The 24966-nt window shown below is 46.3% G+C and overlaps 1 protein-coding gene across 2 annotated transcripts in view; it reads left to right on the plus strand.

Moving 5' to 3' along the window:
• Window positions 1–24966, plus strand: part of cachd1 (cache domain containing 1) — an 86938-nt gene that overhangs the window by 51753 nt on the left and 10219 nt on the right. For both annotated transcript variants that reach the window (XM_041840078.2, XM_041840079.2), the window contains exons 5-22: window positions 1536–1662; window positions 4821–4965; window positions 5215–5431; window positions 5717–5866; window positions 8950–9183; window positions 9591–9740; window positions 13915–14038; window positions 14235–14352; window positions 15783–15951; window positions 16307–16449; window positions 16835–17016; window positions 17433–17543; window positions 19210–19332; window positions 20291–20507; window positions 21573–21733; window positions 21971–22057; window positions 23617–23733; window positions 24346–24497. In XM_041840078.2, the coding sequence (XP_041696012.1) occupies window positions 1536–1662; window positions 4821–4965; window positions 5215–5431; window positions 5717–5866; window positions 8950–9183; window positions 9591–9740; window positions 13915–14038; window positions 14235–14352; window positions 15783–15951; window positions 16307–16449; window positions 16835–17016; window positions 17433–17543; window positions 19210–19332; window positions 20291–20507; window positions 21573–21733; window positions 21971–22057; window positions 23617–23733; window positions 24346–24497 (2727 nt within the window). The remainder of the gene's footprint in view (window positions 1–1535; window positions 1663–4820; window positions 4966–5214; window positions 5432–5716; window positions 5867–8949; window positions 9184–9590; window positions 9741–13914; window positions 14039–14234; window positions 14353–15782; window positions 15952–16306; window positions 16450–16834; window positions 17017–17432; window positions 17544–19209; window positions 19333–20290; window positions 20508–21572; window positions 21734–21970; window positions 22058–23616; window positions 23734–24345; window positions 24498–24966) is intronic.

Genomic DNA, 24966 nt, shown 5'->3' on the forward strand with positions numbered 1-24966 from the left:
AAAGGAGACTGGAGTGGCACTTTAAACGCTGTCTTCATGTTTGCTGTTATCTATCTTCAGGGCCCTACTTTGTTAGAGAGGAGCAAAACACACACAAACCAAGACAGTGAACACTTTTTGGCACGGGTTGAGGAATCTGGCTCTATTTGTGTGTCCCACCCCCTCTCTTCTGTCTCTTTCATGTGAATGGCTGTTTTGTGTTCCTCTGTTGCTGTGCTCCGCCAGACAGGAAGCTGCAGAGTTTGTGATCTGATCTCTCTGAAGATTCTCTTGACTTCTCTGACCCAATAAAACGATTTGTTTAGGCAGCTAATTTGACCCTGTTCCCAGGCAGATGCTGCAGCTAGATCAGCCTGCAGTGCAGTAATATAACCAACCAGTAAACAAGAAACATTCCTTAATATGTCAGTCTTTATCTCTTGAAAGTCACATTTTGTTAATAGAGAAAGTTTGGTTTAAGTTGAGACGCTACAGCATACAATGACATTCTAGATGATTCTGTGCTTCTAACTTTGTGGCAACTGTTTGGGGAAGGCCCTTTCTTGTTTCAGCATGACAATGCCCCCATGCACAAATCGAGGTGCATAGAGAAATGGATTGTCGAGATCGGTGTGGAAGAACTTGACTGGCCTGCACAGAGCCCTGACCTCAACCCCAACTAACACCTTTGGGATGAATTGGAACGCCGACTGCGAGCCAGGCCTAATCGCCCAACATCAGTGCCCGACCCCACTAATGCTCTTACATTTTACATTTTAGTCATTTAACAGACGCTCTTATCCGGAGCAACTTACAGTTAGTGAGTGCATACATTTTCATACTGGCCCCCCGTGGGAAACGAACCCACAACCCTGGCGTTGCAAGCGCCATGCTCTACCAACTGAGCTACAGGGGACTCTTGTGGCTGAATGGAAGCAAGTCCCTGTAGGAATGTTCCAACATCTAGTGGAAAGCCTTCCCAGAAGAGTGGAGGCTGCTATAACAGCGAAGTGGGGACCAACTCCATATTAATGGCCATGATATTGGAATGGGATGTTCGACGAGCAGGTGTCCACATACTTTTGGTCATGTAGTGTACATAGGCCTAATGTTGTCAGCGGCACATTGTGTAACTACTAAGACCACACAGTTACACTTAAATTAAACGATTATAACCATGTCAGTAATACAGCAGAATGAACAGTTTAATCTGATATCCAGGGAATTTGATTTTATGCCTTACATTATTGTTTTTATTATTATTATTCTCATGTGTGCTCACTTACTTTTCACACACAGACTAGAGGAGACTAGGTTAACCCTTTAAAGTCTACATCTATCAGTGGGCTTTGACAGGTGTCTGGGAGCCCAGAATGAGTCCCCCTAGTTGGTTAAAGCTCTGTCTCTGTCTCGCGCTCTGTCTCTCTCTCTCGCGCCGTCTCTCTCGCACACTCAGTCTCGCACACTCAGTCTCTCTCGCTCCCTCTCTCTCTCTCTCTCTCTCTCGTATTATTCCTACCTACTGTTTGTAATATTGACATCTCTCTCCTCTGTAGTGTTGGCAGATAACCTGAAGTCCAACCCTGGCATCAAGTGGCAATACTTCAGCTCAGAGGAGGGCATCTTCACTGTGTTCCCCGCCCACAAGTTCCACTGCAAGGGAAACTACGAGCACCGCAGCAGGTACAGTACAGCTAAATGACTAAAATGTTACACTTCCAGATCAGCTTCACCTAGATAAACAGTGCAATCAACTAGCCCTAAACGCATCGGCAAGAATGGAGCAATTATTGTTACATAAATCATCACTGACTGCCCATTCCTCAAACATTACGCTTTGTGTAGCCACATCAAGGATAATGTTGTTGAATATCCAAGATGGTCACCTCCTACTAAGCAAAGAGAAAACAGAAAACCACTTCTTCTATTCCACCTCCTCCCTCTCCGTTGTTTCTGTGTGGCAGTCAGAGAGCATGTAAACAGTATTCCTACTCTCCTCCGGTGTCGTTGGGTTTTCCTCTCCTCTCTGAGACAGACAGACACCCTGACCACGCATGCCCCTGTCAGGAATGTGTTCTGGGACCAGTAAAGACCACTGGAATCTCTCACCCACTGCTGTGGTTTCTGTGGCCTAGCCTGGTGAAAGATATCTCTATCTCTCGCTCTCTGTCTCTCTCGTTTGTCTCTCTGTCTTTCTTTCTTTCTTTCTTTCTCCCCCCCCAAAAAAAAATACTCAAAGGCCTGTTTCTCTCAACCAGCCAGCTGGCATTCAGATATGAGAAAGATTGTCCCCCTGGCTCGCTGTGTGGACTTAACGAACACAAACACCCCCTTTCCCTGTCTGTGTTTCCTAGTGGCATGTTACCCACAGACACCAACCTGGAATAGGAACCCATGTTCTCCAGATGCTTTTGGTCACTTCGCACAGATAGCAGTAGTAGACTCATTTAGTAGTAGACACTAGAGGGGTTTGGGAATAGGAGCTTGACAAAGGGAATGGTGGTGACGGTTGGAAAAGCGGTTGTGGTGGTGCCTCCCAAAAGCAACAGTATTCCTGGGAAGGGGATCTTGTGAAAACCGTGTGTGGAGGTCTCAGGGCAGCCAGAGGTAGAGTGGACAGCCCTGGGAACTCACGCCACCATGAAGCAGGGGAGATATAGGAAAGGGATGGGATTACCAGCCTGGAGCAAAAGTCTGTCTGGTGTCAATAAAACACCATTCTAGTTTATGTATGTTATTGATTGGGAATGTATTGTTGAGACTGTGAGTGTATGTTAGATTTGTGTATATGTGTGCTTTGTGTGTATATGTGTGCCATGTGTGTAAAAGGGCTGACCCCATTTAGTCGACTGGTCGATAGGCTATTGGTCGACCGAGATTTCTTTAGTCAAGCAGTAGTGAAAAAAACCGTCAAATATCATAGTGTACAAGACACCTGTGTGATTCGCGCTTGTCTCAGTGGACTGATCCATTGTGGAGGCCGTGGGGATGGCACAGTCCATCAGTCTAAGACATGCTACTGAAATTGTATGTGGTTATATTACATAAGAACAATGGTGCAACACTAATAAAAATAATATTTTATAACAAATGCGCTTTCTCCCGCGTTGGAAAGTGGTCGCTGACCGCGGTTCAGAAACACATTAGTGTGCTGTTGAATTGGCGACTTTTCCTAGACCATGTTGCTATGTGCATAATAACAAAGTTAACCAGCATATTGGTGTTGAGAACAATGTGGCGGAGGCAGCAGCAGAATGAGGAGATGAGAAAACAGCCCTCGCCTTATTGTCTAAGAAAAGTGAGGAGAGAGGAAACCCCAACTTAATTAGGTCTATAATCAATAGCCTATATGTTAAATGTGCCTGGCTTTATAAATCAATATATCTACAGAAATAAGACAGATCGTGCTTCTGTTGCCTGTTTGAGTGTTTGTTTAATAGCCTACTGATTCCGTGAGCACCAAGCCTCACACCACGACATGTCAAGTAAACAATTTCACAAATTCTGATGTTTTTAATCTTAGCTTTGCTGTAATAAAGGCTTTTTTCCGTTAGAACAGCCCCTCTGGTATTATTTTTAATTGATTTAGTGTTTACACTGTTCCAAATTGTCCGAAAAATATATAATAATAATAATAATAATGCTCAATTTTCTTGATCTCCTTATTGTTATTATTATTATTATTATGATCATAACTAATGTCATTATCATTAGAGGCTTAGTATAGCAGCCGTGTATAACCACCATTATAAACTGGGTGGTTTGAGCCCTGAATTCTGATTGGCTGAAAGCCATTGGTATATCAGACCGTATACCACGGGTATGACAAAACATTTAGTTTTACTGTTCCATTACGTTGGTAACCAGTTTATAATAGCAAAAAATATTGAGCCAATTTAATGCAACCCTTGCTGCTAATAGATCGCAAAGCAGCATACAACTGACCTAAACGTTTGGAAATAATAAGTACATTTTCTCATCCATAGCCTTAAAATGCTTACATCTGAAGGCTGAGGGCATTTAGGACGTACTGCGGATCGCTAAAATATCCTAATGATTACACACTTCCTCAATTCAAATATTATGGCGACACTATACCAAAGATGTTGAAATACTGTATCTTCACGCCTAGAATAAAAACCTCCAGGCTTCCGTCATAACTGCCAATTATATATTTAAAAAAAAAAGAATTACAGGGGGAAGTTTGGAAAAAACTAATCCCATCCGAATCGTCCTCTGGAATAACAGACATTCTGGAGTAATAATTACAATGTTCTCTAGTAATAAGTAGAATAAGTCTTTGGTCACGTGCATGCGATGTCAAGTAAAGAGAGCAAGGGTTGAGGGAATAGGGAATGTTTTTCCTAAACAAATGAGAGATTTCGGTAACAGAACTTTTCAGTCAGAAATGGCTGTAATTATGTTGCAGCTTCAGCAACAGGGACAGCACGATAAACATGTTGATGTTCTGTGGTGGTGGCTGCAGCAGGGAGGAGAGAGAGAACCGGTGCTAGTCACACAGTCACACGCTGTCTTTTTGACTTCTTGTTTTCGCAGCGCAGGAAGTCTGAGCCCGGCCCGGCACAATCAAATCAATTGCTGGTCGGACTCCCTCTAATCATTTGTGTGTCTTAATTATTTAATCAAACTGTGTGCTTAAAGCATCAGACCAGCTCAGTGAATATAGTTGATTTGATTAAAACACATAGGACGTGTCAATATATGGAAAAATACAAGTTTATACATTTGGTCGAAAGAATAGAAGACTCTTGGTCGACGATTATCTTTTTTAGTCGGGGACAGCCCTAGTGTACTCATCACGTGTGTGTGTGTCCTCGCAGGCCAGTATATGTGGCGGCGGTGCGGCCCCAGTCTAAACACATTGTGGTGGTCATCGACCATGGAGTTACCATTACAGAAACACAGCTCCAGATCGCCAGAGATGCTGCCCTCGTCGTCCTCAACTCCATAGACGAACATGACAAGGTGAGGAGTTCCGCTCTGCTCTGATAACCCATCCCTAACTCCCCTCTTTATAGCCTAATTTCCCTAGCCCCCTCTGATACCCTATGACCCCCGACACACTATCAACGTTCTAGATACAACCACCCTTTCACTCCCTCTGAAGCTAAAGCAGACTGTACATATGCCCCGTGATTACAATCCCAAAAGTAGTTGTTTATGTTGTGTTTGTATGTAGTGCTAACCTGTGTCTGTGCATGTCCTCTTCCCCAGATCTCGATCCTGTCCTCAGCGGAGGCTGTGCGGTCCTGTTCTCTGGACCAGTGCTATAAGAACTATCTGTCTCCTGCCACCAGCGAGACCAAGAGGAAGATGAGCGCCTTCATCAGCAACCTCAAGGCCTCCGACAGCCCTACCCAGCATGCACTGGGCTTCCAGAAGGCCTTCCAGCTCCTCAGGAACACCAGCAACATCACCCGGAAACTCACCAGTAAGAACAGGGCACCATGGGAAATGCAGTCTTTACAGGCCACTGATGCTACAGGCTTGTTCAATCTATAGGGAATGCTAATCTGTCATTTTTCAACAGATATGTGACAATGAATGTATTTGGAGAAAAACATTTCACACATAAATCTACTTGTAAATCAATGCAGTTAATTTGGTTGAAATGGCTCAATGAATGTGAATCAAGAGATGGAGGATTTGTGAGATGGAGGATTTATGACCAAGGATTTGTTTCTGATCTCTCTCTGTGCTTGTATGTTCCTGTCAGACACAGACATGGTGATCATCTACCTGTCGTCTGGCATCACGTCTCGAGACGCGTCAGAGCATGAGAAGAGAGACACCCTCCGCGTGGTCAGAGAGGAGAACCGCCACCTCAACAACTCAGTCATGATCCTCACCTACGCCCTCATGAATGGTAGGAACCCTCCACCACACACAGTTTGTCTATGATTGTAATCACCCTCCACCACACACAGTTTGTCTATGATTGTAATCACCCTCCACCACACACAGTTTGTCTATGATTGTAATCACCCTCCACCACACACAGTTTGTCTATGATTGTAATCACTCTCCACCACACACAGTTTGTCTATGATTGTAATCACCCTCCACCACACACAGTTTGTCTATGATTGTAATCACTCTCCACCACACACAGTTTGTCTATGATTGTAATCACTCTCCACCACACACAGTTTGTCTATGATTGTAATCACCCTCCACCACACACAGTTTGTCTATGATTGTAATCACTCTCCACCACACACAGTTTGTCTATGATTGTAATCACTCTCCACCACACACAGTTTGTCTATGATTGTAATCACTCTCCACCACACACAGTTTGTCTATGATTGTAATCACCCTCCACCACACACAGTTTGTCTATGATTGTAATCACTCTCCACCACACACAGTTTGACTATGATTGTAATCACCCTCCACCACACACAGTTTGTCTATGATTGTAATCACCCTCCACCACACACAGTTTGTCTATGATTGTAATCACCCTCCACCACACACAGTTTGTCTATGATTGTAATCACCCTCCACCACACACAGTTTGTCTATGATTGTAATCACCCTCCACCACACACAGTTTGTCTATGATTGTAATCACCCTCCACCACACACAGTTTGTCTATGATGGTAATCACTCTCCACCACACACAGTTTGTCTATGATTGTAATCACCCTCCAGGAAGGGGGAGGGTGAATGGGGGTGGTGCAGACTGGAGAGGTGCTCAGAAACCTCAAAGGCTTTTTGTTTTTTCCTGTGTGTCTGTGATGCATCCACCTCCCCCTCTCAATTGGCCCTCTCTTCACCTGTCTCCCCTCCCTCCTCCCCTTCTCCTCATCCTTCACTCCATGTCCTACACAGAGACCCCTTCACAGTGCATGCATTAGCCTGGTATTGGCATAGATCATGTTCATTAGGAAATTAAAATGAGGGACCACTGAGAGCGCCTGAGTCTAAAGACTTGAAAGGGTGGGTGGGGGTGGGATTGGGGGGTGTGATGGAGACAGCCGGGGGCCGCTTGTTTAAAAGAGTCCATGTTGAAAAGGATTCAGAAATATATAATCATTTTGAGTTGATTAGCATGACACCCAGAAAGCTTTTGTTGTGTAGCACATTGTGAGCATTTCATAGAGCTCTGTGTGTGTGCCAGATGTAAGCTTATGATTGTTAAAGGTGATCAATGGTATTTTCTCCCACATCAACTCTGTTGGTTGAACTAAGCATGTTTGTGTGTCTGTGTCTGTTTTGTGATGAGATACTACAACTAGAAGGATCAAATGGTTAGGAAGTGAAATCTTCAAGTATGGGCTGTACTGCCAAATCCTTCTAGACTTTCCCCTGGTCTGTGGCTGTCTAATACTACCCAGTCCCTTCTGCCTGATTGTGAACCACAGACCAACTCAATCCATCTAAAATGCTCTTCTCAGACATGAAAAACAGGAGAACGAGTTGAAGATATGCTTTAACTGTAACCAGTAAATCACCCACAGAATCTTTAATGGATTTTACAGAGAATATCATCGGCCATACGTTCATCTACGGCCATTCCAACTATTACCTCTGATGTCCAGTTTGACCCTGCAGTCCACACATACCAGGCTGTATTGACATGGCTGCTTTCATCTCCTGTTGACTCACTACTGTCAATAGTGCATCATTCCCATGTATGCAGCATCCTATTATTATCATCAGACAAGGCCCAAAGCATTAAGGCTTGATCCCTCTTTAATCCAATCAGTGATATGACTGCCATGCATTCCATATTAAACCATGTCGTAATGCCAAATGTGCCCAGTGACAGCTGTCTGGGCAGCCATGTTGGAGAGGTCATTCTAGGGTGTCCTCTGTTATAAAGTCAATGAATATTCTAGAGGAAGTTTTCTTACATTGATATCAATACATTGAAGGACCTCCTATCTTTGTGGCTGCTCTACTCTATGCTGCTCTACGCTGCTTTATGCTGCTCTGCTCTATGCTGCTCTATGCTGCTCTGCTCTATGCTGCTCTGCTCTATGCTGCTCTATGCTGCTCTGCTCTATGCTGCTCTGCGCTGCTCTGCGCTGCTCTATGCTGCTCTATGCTGCTCTGCTCTATGCTGCTCTATGCTGCTCTGCTCTATGCTGCTCTGCGCTGTGCTGCTCTGCTCTATGCAGCTCTGCGCTGCTCTATGCTGCTCTGCTCTATGCTGCTCTGCGCTGCTCTATGCTGCTCTATGCTGCTCTGCTCTATGCTGCTCTGCGCTGCTCTATGCTGCTCTGCTCTATGCTGCTCTGCGCTGTGCTGCTCTGCTCTATGCAGCTCTGCGTTGCTCTATGCTGCTCTGCGGTGCTCTGCGTTGCTCTATGCAGCTCTGCGTTGCTCTATGCTGCTCTGCGGTGCTCTGCGCTGCTCTATGCTGCTCTGCTCTATGCTGCTCTGCGCTGCTCTGCTCTATGCTGCTCTGCGGTGCTCTGCGCTGCTCTATGCTGCTCTGCTCTATGCTGCTCTGCGCTGCTCTGCTCTATGCTGCTCTGCGGTGCTTGACGCTGCTCTATGCCGCTCTACGTGTCATTACCTAAATTGTCTTGTGTCATGTCAATAAACATCAAACATAGAGATGCGGTCAAATATATTAGCACTCTGCACTTTTCAATGGAGCAGAATGTTCTGGTTTCTCTTTTAGGCACCTGCAACTTACCACAGGTGGGATAAATTACACTTGCTGAGAATCACTTGCTTCCAACCAAATTAATTACAATTTAGATTAATTTAACCAGGCCCTTTTTCTACTTTGAAGTGAAAAATCTCAATGTGTACATTTTTATTTTGTATTTTTGGGGGTCTTGTGCAGTTGTAAATCAAACAAATACGTGTGAACACAAAGTTTTTTAAATGTTCTACTTATTTTAGAAGAAATAGTGAATCATTCAATGGTGGCAATATATTTGAACGCATCTGTAAAACATCTGTCTTGCCCTCTTCTTCCTCAACAGAGGGTGTGACGGGTCTGAAGGAGCTAGCGTTCCTGCGTGACCTAGCGGAGCAGAACTCGTTGAAGTACGGCGTCCCGGACCGCTCGGCGCTGCCCGTGGTGAAAGGGAGCATGATGGTCCTGAACCAGCTCAGTAACCTGGAGACCACCGTGGGACGCTTCTACATCAACCTGCCCAACCGCATGATAGACCAGTCCTGCTTCAGCCTGCCCTACCAGGACCCCATAGGAGACGGTGGGTTTAGACACTGATCTAGGACCAGTTGTTCTGTTCTAGTCATTATGGTAAAGGTTAGAGCTGAGGTACAGTGATCTGATCCTAAATCAGTGGGAACGAATAGATGATAGACCTGTCCTGCTTCAGCCTGCCCTACCAGGACCCCATAGGAGACGGTGGGTTCCTAACAACTGGTCCTGGGTCATGGCCGTTATAATTTTTTAGGTTATAGTTAGGACCTAACAACTGGTCTAGGACCAGTTCTGCTCTTATGTCTGCGTAATGGTTAAGGTTAGAGCTAAGGTACAGTGAGCTGCTAAACCTAAATCAGTGGTAAATAAAATATTATAAACTTGATGAGATTGATTTGGGCTCTTGGTGATCAATCAGTGTGATGTAAAACTATCTGTGTCTTCTCCCTGCAGGTTTCATCATGACGGTGAGCCGGCCCTGTTACTTTGGCAACCTGTTGCTAGGCGTCGTTGGGGTGGACGTGAACCTAGCCTACATTTTAGAGGACGTCACCTACTACCAGGATTCCCTGGCCTCCTACACCTTCCTCATAGACAACAAAGGTACGTCTTATACTAACCCTACCCCCTACACACTAACCCTAACCCTGGCCTCCTATACACTAACCCTACACCCTACCCCCTACACACTAACCCTGGCCTCCTATACACTAACCCTACACCCTACCCCCTACACACTAACCCTGGCCTCCTATACACTAACCCCCTACACACTAACCCTGGCCTCCTACACACTAACCCTACACCCTACCCCCTACACACTAACCCTGGCCTCCAATAAACTAACCCCCTACACACTAACCCTGGCCTCCTATACACTAACCCTACACCCTACCCCCTGCACACTAACCCTGGCCTCCTATACACTAACCCTACCCCCTACACACTAACCCTGGCCTCCTATACACTAACCCTACCCCCTACACACTAACCCTGGCCTCCTATACACTAACCCTACCCCTACACACTAACCCTAACCCTGGCCTCCTATACACTAACCCTACACCCTACTCCCTACACACTAACCCTGGCCTCCTATACACTAACCCTACCCCCTACACACTAACCCTGGCCTCCTATACACTAACCCTACACCCTACACACTAACCCTGGCCTCCTATACACTAACCCTACACCCTACCCCCTACACACTAACCCTGGCCTCCTATACACTAACCCTACCCCCTACACACTAACCCTGGCCTCCTATACACTAACCCTACCCCCTACACACTAACCCTAACCCTGGCCTCCTATACACTAACCCTACACCCTACTCCCTACACACTAACCCTGGCCTCCTATACACTAACCCTACCCCCTACACACTAACCCTAACCCTGGCCTCCTATACACTAACCCTACACCCTACCCCCTACACACTAACCCTAACCCTGGCCTCCTATACCTTCATCATAGACTACAAAGGTACATCCTACACTTTTTCTGCCTGTTCACAAAAGCATTATTTGGCAATTGGTGTGTAGGCTATTTGGCGCACAGAATTATACATTTATGGATTATTATTTTCTCTTTATTCAACTTGCCCGCCACCCACCCGCCCTTCCCATGGATATAACCGCAGGGACAGTGGGTTATGAGTCAATCCGCGCATCACTAGCAGGGACTGGCCCTGGGACACACCTAGAGGCAGGGACTGGGCCAGAGACACACCTAGAGGCAGGGACTGGCCCTGGGACACACCTAGAGGCAGGGACTGGCCCAGGGACACACCTAGAGGCAGGGACTGGCCCAGGGACACACCTAGAGGCAGGGACTGGGCCAGGGACACACCTAGAGGCAGGGACTGGGCCAGAGACACACCTAGAGGCAGGGACTGGCCCTGGGACACACCTAGAGGCAGGGACTGGCCCTGGGACACACCTAGAGGCAGGGACTGGGCCAGGGACACACCTAGAGGCAGGGACTGGGCCAGAGACACACCTAGAGGCAGGGACTGGGCCAGAGACACACCTAGAGGCAGGGACTGGCCCTGGGACACACCTAGAGGCAGGGACTGGCCCTGGGACACACCTAGAGGCAGGGACTGGCCCTGGGACACACCTAGAGGCAGGGACTGGCCCAGGGACACACCTAGAGGCAGGGACTGGCCCAGGGACACACCTAGAGGCAGGGACTGGCCCAGGGACACACCTAGAGGCAGGGACTGGGCCAGGGACACACCTAGAGGCAGGGACTGGCCCAGGGACACACCTAGAGGCAGGGACTGGCCCAGGGACACACCTAGAGGCAGGGACTGGGCCAGAGCTAGGGTTTGTCTCAGTGCTTCCCTGCCACTCTCATGTTATGTTTTCCTTTAGTGTCAACACAGGCTAGCTATACAGTGGGGAGAACAAGTATTTGATACACTGCCGATTTTGCATGTTTTCCTACTTACAAAGCATGTAGAGGTCTGTAATTTTTATCATAGGTACACTTCAACTGTGAGAGACGGAATCTAAAACAGAAATCCAGAAAATCACATTGTATGATTTTTAAGTAATTCATTTGCATTTTATTGCATGACATAAGTATTTGATCACCTACCAACCAGTAAGAATTCCGGCTCTCACAGACCTGTTAGTTTTTCTTTAAGAAGCCCTCCTGTTCTCCACTCATTACCTGTATTAACTGCACCTGTTTGAACTCGTTACCTTTATAAAAGACACCTGTCTACACACTCAATCAAACAGACTCCAACCTCTCCACAATGGCCAAGACCAGAGAGCTGTGTAAGGACATCAGGGATAAAATTGTAGACCTGCACAAGGCTGGGATGGGCTACAGGACAATAGGCAAGCAGCTTGGTGAGAAGGCAACAACTGTTGGCGCAATTATTAGAAAATGGAAGAAGTTCAAGATGACGGTCAATCACTCTCGGTCTGGGGCTCCATGCAAGATCTCACCTCGTGGGGCATCAATGATCATGAGGAAGGTGAGGGATCTGCCCAAAACTACACGGCAGGACCTGGTCAATGACCTGAAGAGAGCTGGGACCACAGTCTCAAAGAAAACCATTAGTAACACACTACGCCGTCATGGATTAAAATCCTGCAGCGCACGCAAGGTCCCCCTGCTCAAGCCAGCGCATGTCCAGGCCCGTCTGAAGTTTGCCAATGACCATCTGGATGATCCAGAGGAGGAATGGGAGAAGGTCATGTGGTCTGATGAGACAAAAATAGAGCTTTTTGGTCTAAACTCCACTCGCCGTGTTTGGAGGAAGAAGAAGGATGAGTACAACCCCAAGAACACCATCCCAACCGTGAAGCATGGAGGTGGAAACATCATTCTTTGGGGATGCTTTTCTGCAAGGGGACAGGACGACTGAACCGTATTGAGGGGAGGATGGATGAGGCTATGTATCGCGAGATCTTGGCCAACAACCTCCTTCCCTCAGTAAGAGCATTGAAGATGGGTCGTGGCTGGGTCTTCCAGCATGACAACGACCCGAAACACACAGCCAGGGCAACTAAGGAGTGGCTCCGTATGAAGCATCTCAAGGTCCTGGAGTGGCCTAGCCAGTCTCCAGACCTGAACCCAATAGAAAATCTTTGGAGGGAGCTGAAAGTCCGTATTGCCCAGCGACAGCCCCGAAACCTGAAGGATCTGGAGAAGGTCTGTATGGAGGAGTGGGCCAAAATCCCTGCTGCAGTGTGTGCAAACCTGGTCAAGACCTACAGGAAACGTATGATCTCTGTAATTGCAAACAAAGGTTTCTGTACCAAATATTAAGTTCTGCTTTTCTGATGTATCAAATACTTATGTCATGCAATAAAATGCAAATTAATTACTTAAAAATCATACAATGTGATTTTCTGGATTTTTGTTTTAGATTCTGTCTCTCACAGTTGAAGTGTACCTATGATAAAAATTACAGACCTCTACATGCTTTGTAAGTAGGGAAACCTGCAAAATCGGCAGTGTATCAAATACTTGTTCTCCCCACTGTATTTAAGATGTTAAGGTTAAAAATAAAATAAAATAAATAAAATAAAAGGTTTTCAAGTTAAACAGGCCATGTTCAGACGTGTGTGTTGACTGGGTTATTATGAAACTTTGTCAGACTAGCAGTATAGCCTCTGTACTCCCTAGAGGGGTTTTGGGAAACAATCCGAATGGTTGGCAGTAATGTTATTGTAATGAGTCTGTTGTCAGATGACAGGTTGTTACTGCACGGTGCTTATTACACTGTCAAACCATGATTAATGAGTATTAAAGTCGTTAGGTGTGTTGTGACTAATAGGCTACTCTCAATTAGACAGCAGATAAACAGTTGAGTGGAGAGTAGACTGCTGCTGTAATGTTAATGGACTGTTGTAGTATGGAGGTAATGTGGTCAGAGATACCTTGTCGTTAGAGAAGAGGGATTCTCCTCGCTCTCGCTCGCTCTCTCTCTCTCACTTTGCCCTCCTTAAAATACACCCCCCCCTGTCTCTCCCTCCTTCCCTCCTCCCTCGTAAGGGCTTTCAATCTCCCATAGCTTACTATTAGTGCTGCTCTGGTGCCTGCCTGAATACAGGACCACAGTAGTAGGGGTCTAGGGGTGATCTGGCCTCACCCTGCCCAGGGAGCAGTAGCCCGTCCCTGGGGTGAGGTGTGGTCAAGGCCCCTGGGTGCTGGAGGCTCCATGAAAGGCTGCTCCTGTGAAGAGCCCTTGATGGCATTGACTGATGATGCGTGTTCTGTTCTGATGATGTGGATATTTTTGGTTTCCTAGGTTACACCCTGATGCACCCGTCCCTCACACGGCCCTACCTGATGACAGAGCCTCCCCTCCACACTGACATCATCCACTATGAGAACATCCCTGGGTTCCCCGTGGTACGGGACAACATACTCCAGTGAGTTAGGGTCCAGGATCAGAGGGTTTCACCAGTATGTATCCATGCTGGAAACTCAAGGCAGACTAGTAATGTAGTAAGATGTGTTTTCATCCACTCTCTTTGTCATTGCAATCTTTGTTTACATAATGTAATCTGCATTGCACGCTCTTGTGTTGCTAACGTTAACCCTCCTACTTCCTGTCCCTCCCTCCAGTCTTCCCCTGGGTAGTCAGGTGATAGCTGTGCCCACCAACTCCTCTCTGTCCTGGCACACCAACCGCCTCCGAGACCCCAGCAAGGAGGCCTACAACGTCAGCTACACATGGAAACTGGTGCGATGCACTGCTGTTGCTGTCTGTCACTGTCTGTCTGTTTGTGACTCTGTATTTCTCCTCTCTAGATCGAGATCCCTTTTTTCCCCCTCTTCCTCTCCCCTCTGTCCCTCTCTCACCCCCTCTCTCCATAACACAACAAGCCAGCAATTCAGTATTGCATCTTCATCTTATTTTTCCCTCTCTCCCTCTTCCTCTGTCACGCCATCTCCCTCAGTCACAGTGGTTCCCACCCAACACTGTCACCTCCAATCTGTCACCTTTAGAAAAACCCAGTGCCCCCCCAGCCACTATGTGTCATGTTTTAGGAAAAATAGGGCGGACAGCAAAAACCTCATCTTAAAAGTGGATTTTTTTGCTTGAGAAACAGAGTTCACACATCACTTATTCTATGACCTATGACTAGTTTCTTCTACCCAGCTGTCTCTATGTTGTTGTCAAGTTCAGCATTAAAATGGTAACTTGGCTTAGCAAAGTCTTGTTGCACCAGATCTGCTGAAGGGCTCTGGTGTGTTTCAGTGTTTTGCCACACCAGCCCACTCTCTCCTGTCCTGTCCTAGCCTCCCAGCCAGATCCACTCAACATGTGTAATTTAAAGGTCCAATGCAGCTGTTTTTATCTCGATATCAAATCATTTCTGGGTAATAATTAAGTACGTTACTGTGACTGTTTTCAATTAAAATGGTCAAAAAGAAACAAAAATAGCTTATTAGCAAAGAGCAATTTCTCAAGCAAGAATTTTGCTAGGACTGTCTGGGAAAACTGAAAACTAGCTGTTATTGGCAGAGGTTTGGAACTCTTATTCTTATTGGTCTATTAACTAATTAGGCCTAAACTCCATCCCACCAAAACAGGCAGACATTTTAGGCGTTCTTTTCAAACAGCTCTTACACTAAAACGGTATTATCATCATTTTCACAGTATTATTTCAACCTCAGTGTGAAAATATGGAAAACAGGAAAATCATGGTTTTGACTGCAATGGGCCTTTAAAATCATTGGCGCCGTCGTTATGCACAGAACATTTATCAGCACCAGTCAGCAGTGCTGGGAAAGGACGGCCTGCGTGTGTGTGTGCACGTGCGTGCGCTCACGCGATGGGTTAATAAAACACTCGCTGTGACGTCTGAAAGTAAACACACTGGAAAAGAAGGCAGACAGGAGCAGGGAGTAGGAGTGTGTGTAGTGTCACTGTCGGAGCTCAGGAGTTTCTAAACCTCAACTCCCCATTACAAGTTATGATCAGTCATGTCTTATCAATGATTGTGAAAATCTAGTAAAATGTCTCTAGCTGTGTGTCTGCTCTAAGTAGAAGCTCCTACACAAAACATCCATTCTCTTCTCCCTCAATCCCTCTCCCTTCCACCCAGTGCCTGTACCCCAGGGATACTCATTAACACACATATAAATCCCATCCTCTCCCCTCCCCAGGTGCAGGACAAGGCGTTCATCCTGTGCATAGTGTACGTCCAGCCAGAGATCCCTGTGAAACACCTGAAGAACCTGAACACTGCTCCCAGCTCCAAGCTGCTCTATCATCGCCTAGACCTGCTGGGACAGCCCAGCTCCTGTCTGCACTTCAAACAGCTGGCCACCGTTGGTAAGACATGGGGCCACACAGGCAATGACTGTGAGAGAGGAACTAGGCTAGAGGCAGAGAATTTATTCATTTAGTCTCTATTTTCCTCTCTCTGTCTGTCTGGCTTTCTGTCGCTCTCTCTCTGTCTCTCGCTCTCTGTCTGTCTGGCTCTCTGGCTCTGTCTGGCTCTTGGTTCTCTCTCTCTCTCTGTCTGTCTGGCTCTCTGTCTCTGTCTGTCTGGCTCTGTCTCTCTCTCTCTCTCTCTCTCTCTCTCTGTCTGGCTCTCTGTCTCTCTCTCGCTCTCTCTCTGTCTGTCTGTCTGGCTCTCTGTCTGGCTCTCTGTCTCTCTGTCTCTTTCTCTGTCTCTCTCTCTCAGAGAGTCCTACAGTGATGCTGTCTGCAGGGAGTTTCTCCTCGCCCTACGAACACCTCAGCCAACCAGAGACCAAACGCATGGTGGAACACTACACTGCCTACCTCAGTGATAACACACGCCTCATAGCCAACCCTGGACTCAAGGTACACTCACACACTCACACAATCACATTTGATTGACCGTAACGACAGTCATTAACACAGAGAAGCCAAACTAATATCAAACACGTATCTTCTGAAAAGACCACACTAGCTAACACCACCAAAAGAAAGACAGGTCTCTTAGCTTCACTGCTTTCTGTGTCTTTTAGGAGAAGCTAGAGAAAAGCTCCATGTTTTTAGCAGCCTGTGTGCACAGCATTTTTAGCCCCTCTCTGTACGTGGTGAGAGAGTGGGGGAGAGACTGAGAGACTCTCAGTAAAGGGTGAGGGAGATCCTGAGCTGGGCCTACCCTACAGCTTAGAGAGAGCTCAGCTCTTCTTCCCTGTCTTAAAGGAACCCTGCTATATCCCTCTCTCTCTCCATCTAGTCGTCGGTCAGGAACGAGGTGATGGCGACCAGTCACGTCACAGATGAATGGATGACACTCATGGAGATGAGTAGCCTCAACTGCTACATTGTTCGCCGTTACATAGCAACGCCCAATGGGGTGCTTCGGATTTACCCCGGCTCACTCATGGACAAAGCCTTCGATCCGACCCGGAGACAATGGTGAGGTTAATTTAGCGGTGTGTGGGGGGTAGAGAGTGATGGAAAGGTGAGTCCTGCAATACGGTGTTTTGGATCGGCTTAGTGCATAGCTTTCTCTGTTCATGGTCTGAATAATTCACTTTCTATGGAAAAGTTTTGAGTTCTACTAAATCCTTCATGACACTTTTCATTTTGTATGGCAGTCTAGAGTAGTCAGATATATTTTCACCTTGGAATGTTTTAGTATAAATGTTTCAGTCAGGATCTGTTACTTTTCTAGAATAAACATTGTTTTTTAGTTTTTTCCCCCCAGTCTTTAGTTAGTAGACAGTATCCACAGGTATTGTCAGGGAATTAGTATGTTGTGTCAAGGCGTTTGTTTTTGTTTCCCATCACACTGACCATGCTCTCTAACCTCTAACCTCTGATCCAAACAGGTACCAGCACGCGGTGGCGAACCCAGGCCTCATCACCTTCACCGGGCCTTACCTGGATGTGGGCGGGGCCGGATACGTGGTCACCATCAGCCACACCATCCATGCCTCCAGGTACTCTAGGAGGACACACACACAATCTTCCTCACCATTCATGCCCTAGGCTCTGATTGGAAGAAACCCAGTTGGACTGTATCCATGTCACACAGAGTGATGGTGATACACCAGTCTAGTTATCAGGGCAACCTGATAAACACTAAGAGATTTTCATTTGAGACTGTTGATGAATTTGAAACGTTCTGTTTCTTTAGTTTTTTTAATGATACAATGCTAAGCTCTTCTGTTTTTTTCATAACTGGCATTTCATTATATATGCCAATATAGCAAATACTTTTATCCAAAGCGACTTAGTCATGCGTGCATACATTCATTGTATGGGTGGCAGCAGTAGGAATCAAATCCATGACCCTTGGGGTTGTAACCGACATGCTCTACCGACTGAGCCACATAAGACCATTATCTCAAGCAATACATAGAGCAAAACATTACATTTACATTTTACATTTTAGTCATTTAGCAGACGCTCTTATCCAGAGCGACTTACAGGAGCAATTAGGGTTAAGTGCCTTGCTCAAGGGCACATTAACGTCATTTAGCAGACGCTCTTAGCCAGAGCGACTCACAAATTGGTGCGTTCACCCTATAGCCAGTGGGATAACCACTTTACAATTTGGGGGGGGGTTAGAAGGAATACTTTATCCTATCCCAGGTATTCCTTAAAGAGGTGGGGTTTCAAATGTCTCCGGAAGGTGGTGAGTGACTCCGCTGTCCTGGCGTCGTGAGGGAGCTTGTTCCACCATTGGGGTGCCAGAGCAGCGAACAGTTTTGACTGGGCTGAGCGGGAGCTATGCTTCCGCAGAGGAAGGGAGCCAGCAGGCCAGAGGTGGATGAACGCAATGCCCTCGTTTGGGTGTAGGGACTGATCAGAGCCTGAAGGTACAGAGGTGCCGTTCCCCTCACTGCTCCATAGGCAAGCACCATGGTCTTGTAGCGGATGCGAGCTTCAACTGGAAGCCAGTGGAGTGTGCGGAGGAGGGGGGTGACGTGAGAGAACTTGGGAAGGTTGAACACCAGACGGGCTGTGGCATTCTGGATGAGCTGTAGGGGTTTAATGGCACAGGCAGGGAGGCCAGCCAACAGCGAGTTGCAGTAGTCCAGACGGGAGATGACAAGTGCCTGGACCAGGACCTGCGCCGCTTCCTGTGTAAGGCAGGGTCGCACTCTCCGAATGTTGTAGAGCATGAACCTGCAGGAGCGGGTCACCGCCTTGATGTTGGCGGAGAACGACAGGGTGTTGTCCAGGGTCACGCCTAGGCTCTTCGCACTCTGGAAGAAGAAGTAGTGGGAAATAGACAGACTAATTTGATCTGCAAGTGTAATGGCCCTGGCAGTCTCCTGTTTGTGCCTGCTGACTACAGTTACAACGTTACTGGTTAATCTCAGAGGAGGCTGTAGACTTGAGGCAATCACCAACAACTGGATTATGATATAATACACACACAGCTCTGATAAGGCAGGCTCAGTGTGTTTGTTGGTTCTGGCCCAGTGAGCATGTCCTGTGGCCTCTGTAGTATGCCTAGACGCTGCTCTCAAATAAGGCTCCCAAGAGCTGCGCGAACATGCCTTTATACCAGAGCATGGTTTTGGGAAGGGAAGGTAGCTAGAGAATATGAAATGTGCACTGTTGAATAATGTTCTCTCCTCTGCTCTCTCTGTGTAGTTCTCAGATGGCCTCAGGGTATGCAGTAGCAGTGATGGGGATAGACTTCACACTGCGTTACTTCTACAAGGTTCTGCTGGACCTGCTACCCATCTGCAATCAGGACAAGGGCAACAAGATCCGGTATGTCTTTCTTTGAGGGTCCTTCTCTCTTGTTATAGGGGTTTGTGACTATGCCTGATAGGGATCCTGGCACATTCACTAGTCCTCCAACATCCCAGCATGCCCTCTGCTAAGTGAGAGAAACCAAAGAGAGAGACTCAAGGAAGTTTTCTGTTGTGGTCCAGAAATAAACTATGCTGGTTACAAAGAAGGTGAGAGGGGGGAGAGGGGGGAGAGGGAGAAGGGGAGAGGGAGGGAGGGGGAGTCAAAAGAAGATAAACTGATTATAATTACATTCCAGAAACATCCTGTTATGCTAGATGCTGCTGCTACATTATTTTTCTCGTTTCACTCTGTCTCCCCTCCCTCCCTCCAGTATCTCTCTCTGTACCCCTAATCTATCTCTCCCTCCCTCTCCCCCTTCTCTCTCCAGTCCTCTCCCCCTTTCTTTCTCTCGCTCCCCCCGTCTCTCTCTCTCTCTCTCTCTCTCTCTCTCTCTCTCTCTCTCTGTCTGACAGTCTTCAGTGGTTCATGTTTAACTGGAGGAAGGGGATGGAGGTGGGTTGGGGTTGAATGGTTTTCTATCATGCAGGATGGGGTAATATGGGACAATACACAGAGCTGAGCTGGAGCCTGGCCCATGTGGTGCTCTTAACCCTCAGAACTTGCTCTCTCTCCCTGTAACACCACCCCCCGTCTCTCCTGACTTAACACTGCTCTCTGCCCTCCACATCCACTGTAATCGCTCTGGCTCTCTCCCTCTCAACAGCAAGTCTGAGCTTCGGGTTCTGTTGTGTTTAAATCAGATGGATTTCAGTGGGCATGTGTTTAAGTATTTAAGTGTATTAAGTTAAATTGATTGTACTGTTCAGTAAAATGAATAATACTTCAACTGGATTTTCTCTCTCTGTCTCTCGCTCTCTCGGTCTCGCTCTCTCCGTCACTCTCTCTGTCGCTTTCTTGCTGTCTCTCTCTCTAGGTGTTTCATCATGGAGGACAGGGGTTACTTGGTGGCCCACCCCACCCTCATCGACCCTAAAGGTCACGCCCCAGCCGAGCGGCAGCACATCACACACAAGGAACCACTGGTGGCCAACGACATCCTGAACCATCCTAACTTTGTCAAGAAGAACCTGTGCAACAGCTTCAGCGACCGCACGGTCCAGCGTTTCTACAAGTTCAACACCAGCATCATTGTGAGTAGGGGCTCAGAGATAAGACTTTGGACAGCAGGGATTTTCTCCCTCTCTGTCTCTCTCTCCCTGTCTCTCTCTCCCTGTCTCTCTCTCCCTGTCTCTCTCTCCCTGTCTCTCTCTCTCTGTCTTTCTCTCTCCGTCTCTCGCTCTGTCTCTCTCTCTGTCTGTCTTTCTCTCTCTGTCTCTCTCGGCCCCAATATGACCCTGCTGTCCAAAGTCTGACAGCCCCTGTGTCACAAGATCCACCATTTTGGATACAGTTTGACACTGACTGAGTAAATTTGACAGGTAGTGTCCTCTCGCTTTGTTGCCCTCAGAAAACCATTTTCCCAGGACAGCTTTTATTATTGTCCATCAGTATTATAGCCCCACCACGTGGTGAGAAATTGTATAGCAGCCTCAATGAGCTTTACTCAAATGACCCAAGTGCTTCCTTTCTTTGTAGAGCCATTGATAAACCATAGTCTAGTACCATGTTTTCTCTAATACATAGTATTTAGCATTTTTTAAACAAACCCAAAGAAGCTTGACAAGACTCCTCCTGTCTCTCCTGATGGTGACCTGACTAACCTGGTCCACGGCTCCATGTACTGTCTGATAAACCCAATGATGTATATAAACCCTGGATTGCTGATGCTAAGTATTGGCCAATGAGAGGCTCTGAAGCCAGTGGTCGTCCATATTGGCACTCCTCAGAAATGCAGACCATAGGAATGAATGGAATTCTACAGTATTTCATTTAAATGTTTCAAGGACAAAATTACACACATTCTTTTATTTGTATTTTTATGTTTAGCTTACATAATACAATTTAAAAGTATTCATTAAGGTGTCTGTAATATAATAAACATGGCATAAACAAATTTAAACATGAATAAATGCCTATAGCTTCCAAAATATTTTTTACAATGGTGGGGGAGTGCCAAGATGGAGGCAAGGCGGCTTCAAAACAGCGCCCCGTTAGTCATCTAGTGTATAAATATAAATCATTGGATAAACCCTTGTCTAGTAACATATCTCACTATGTTCCCTCTCTCGCTCTCGATCCCTCTTCCTTCCGTCCAGGGTGACCTGACTAACCTGGTCCACGGGAGCCACTGCTCCAAGTACCGTCTGACCCGTATCCCTGGCACCAACGCTTTCGCTGGCATCGTCAATGAGACGTGTGATTCGCTGGCTTTCTGTGCCTGTAGCACCGTCGACCGCCTCTGTCTCAACTGTCACAGGTCAGATATACAGTCACAGGAGTTATAGAGTTACATTGGAAATAAGATGGTGTTTTATTATTTCTATTCAAGAACTCAATTAATTCTACGAGGTATCTGTTTAACTTGCTGTATTAAAAGGGGTGAATATTTGCGTCACAAAGTTCATTCATAGTACTTTTGTTGGTTTTCAGTCATAACTTTCATGGATCTATATTCTTAGAACATGGCTGTAACTGTTGTCCATGTGTTGTACAGGATGGAGCAGAATGAGTGTGAGTGTCCATGTGAGTGCCCCCTGGAGGTCAACGAGTGTACTGGCAACCTCACCTACGCTGAGAACAGGTGAGTCAAGAACCACAATAAACATCCTGCATGTTAAAAAAGCCCACATTTTTGTTTTGTTTGTGTGTTTAGATGTGTATTGCTCTACTGTAATGTAGATGTGTGTGGGTGTCTGTGTGTTTGAGTGTGTGTACCCGCATCTGTACTGAAGCCTTTTCTATAGTGCCCACAGGAAGTGATGGACTCGGTCATACAGCTCACTGTCTCATCATGCCATTCCTCAGAAACACCTGTGTCCTCAGTCAGCCATTCAACTTTGACTAGCATTAACCTCTTAAGGATCTGACCCTTTTTTTCAATTTTCGCCTAAAATGACACCCAAATATAACTGCCTGTAGCTCAGGACCTGAAGCAAGGATATGCATATTCTTGATACCATTTGAAAGGAAACACTTTGAAGTTTGTGGAAATGTGAAATAATGCAGGAGAATATAACACATTTGATCTGGTAAAAGATAATACAAACAAAAAAACATGCGTTTTCTATTTATTTTTTTGTTCCATCATCTTTGAAATGCAAGAGAAAGACCACAATATAATGTTGCAGTTTAGGCGCAATTTAGAATTTGGCCACTAGACGGCAGCAGTGTGTGCGCAAAGTTTCAGATTGATCAAGTGAAGCATTGCAATACTGGACTATTTTGTATCAAGTCTGCCCAAATGTGCCGAATTGGTCAACTGATAAATTTTCAAGTACATAACTATAGAGAACATACAAAAATGATATGGTAATACAAAATGTAAGTTTACACACTCCCAGGAACGTCATACATGATGGATCATTAGCTTATACACTAACATTCACACAACTAGACAGCAGGGGTTCAAACTATAGAACCCAGTTCCTACATTTGAATATAAAAATGGATTTTATCAAACAAAACTATGCTACATTTTATCTCTGGGACCCTTAGGATGACAAATCAGAGCAAGATTACTGAATGTAAGTACATTCAGAGGTGAATGTATCAAACCAGTTGCCGTGATAGGTTTTTTGTTGTTGTGCACTCTCCTCAAACAATAGCATGGTATTTTTTCACTGTAATAGCTACTGTAAATTGGACAGTGCAGTTAGATTAACAAGAATGTAAGCTTTCTGCCCATATAAGACATGTCTATGTCCTGGAAAGTTTGCTGTTACTTACAACAGTCATGCTAATCACATTAGCGCATGTTAGCTCAACCGTCCCTTATACGGGACGCAGATCCCGTAGAGGTTAACAACAACTGTCTGTCTGGCTAAGGCTCTTTGTGAGAGGAGAGGGCGGGTGGGAGGATAGAGGGATGCTAGAGAAAAGATTGTCCACAAAGCTGCTGTCAGACTGCAGTCATGCATTCATGTAGTGTTCACTCTGTTGTGGTTGATTGAGGTCTTTTCATGTAATGCTAATTACTGCCTAATTTGAAACTGGGACATTATCGTTGGTTAGTCATTACCTCCTTGATTCAGTGTGGTGCCAGGTGTCTCTCATTTGAACTGTGTTTGTCATTGTTGTAGTCTGACCGTGTGGTCATGTTCATCACTATGGTCTGACCGTGTTTGTGGTTGTATTCAACAGGAACCCCAGCTGTGAGGTGCACCAGGAGCCCCTGTCTCTGACGGTGATGGACTCCAGTCTGCAGGACACCCTGCCCCAGTGTATCAACACCCGCTGCAGCCAGCGCTTCACTAGCAGGTAGAGGACATCTACCGCCCACAGCTACCGCCCACAGCTACCGCCCACAGCTACCGGCTACGGCCCACAGGCCACAGCTACAGCCCACAGCTACCGCCCACGGCTACCGCCCACAGCCACAGGCTACGGCCCACAGCCACAGGCTACAGCCCACAGCTATAGCCCACAGGCTACCGCCCAAAGCTACCGCCCACGGCTACCGCCCACAGCCACAGGCTACGGCCCACAGCCACAGGCTACAGCCCACAGCTATAGCCCACAGGCTACCGCCGACAGCTACCGCCCACAGCCACAGGCTACAGCCCACAGCTATAGCCCACAGCCACAGCTACTGCCCACAGCACCTCCCTGGGGGAACGACAGTGTGAAGAAATACTGTACTGGATAATAAACTTCTTATTTTAGACCACACCTCTGTCATCTCTCAAATTGTAGTTTAATTAAAACATGTAGTGATGTGTATATACTGATTTAGAAGAGCAAAACAAGTTTCAGATCACAACACATTTCCAAAATACATTTGCTGAGATTTACTGTGAAGAAAATCCCTTAAATTGTATGTTAGAGTCTTGACCATGACTGTACCTCTTACCTTTACTCTGTGATCCCCAGTGACTGTTTTGGCGTGTTGGACTGTGAATGGTGTATGGTGGACAATGATGGGAAGACCCACCTGGAAAAACCTTACTGTGCCCTGCAGAAGGAATGCTTCGGGGGCATCCTCGGGGCCAAGAGCCCTTACATGGACGGCATGGGGATGTTGGGTGAGTCTACTCAGTCCTTATTGTCACAAGGTCATGCAAACAGAACAGGGTAGTGGGCTTGATTTCCCACAGCTATGTCCAGAGCAATTTATTTAGTGAGTTAGGACCAGAGCAATTTATTTAGAGAGTTAGGACCAGAGCAATTTATTTAGAGAAGCCAACTTGTAGAATTTGTAATATTGTTCTAATTCTAAACATTCAGTTACACAGTATTCCCCATGTAATGTTAATGGGGAGCTAACATGAAACCGCATTGGCCCAACTCTCTATTGAGGTTTCTGCATTCTGATGCATTGACATGACACTACAACATTCTACGGCAGCCATGTTAGCTCACCATTAACATTACATGGGGAATATTTAAACAATACTGTGTAACTGAATGTCTAGAATTAGAACAATATTACAAATTCGACAAATTGGCCCAACTCTCTAAATACATAGCTCTGCCTATGTCATAGTCCTCCTA

Source organism: Coregonus clupeaformis, chromosome 20 (assembly GCF_020615455.1).
Source record: "Coregonus clupeaformis isolate EN_2021a chromosome 20, ASM2061545v1, whole genome shotgun sequence".
Lineage (NCBI taxonomy): Eukaryota > Metazoa > Chordata > Actinopteri > Salmoniformes > Salmonidae > Coregonus > Coregonus clupeaformis.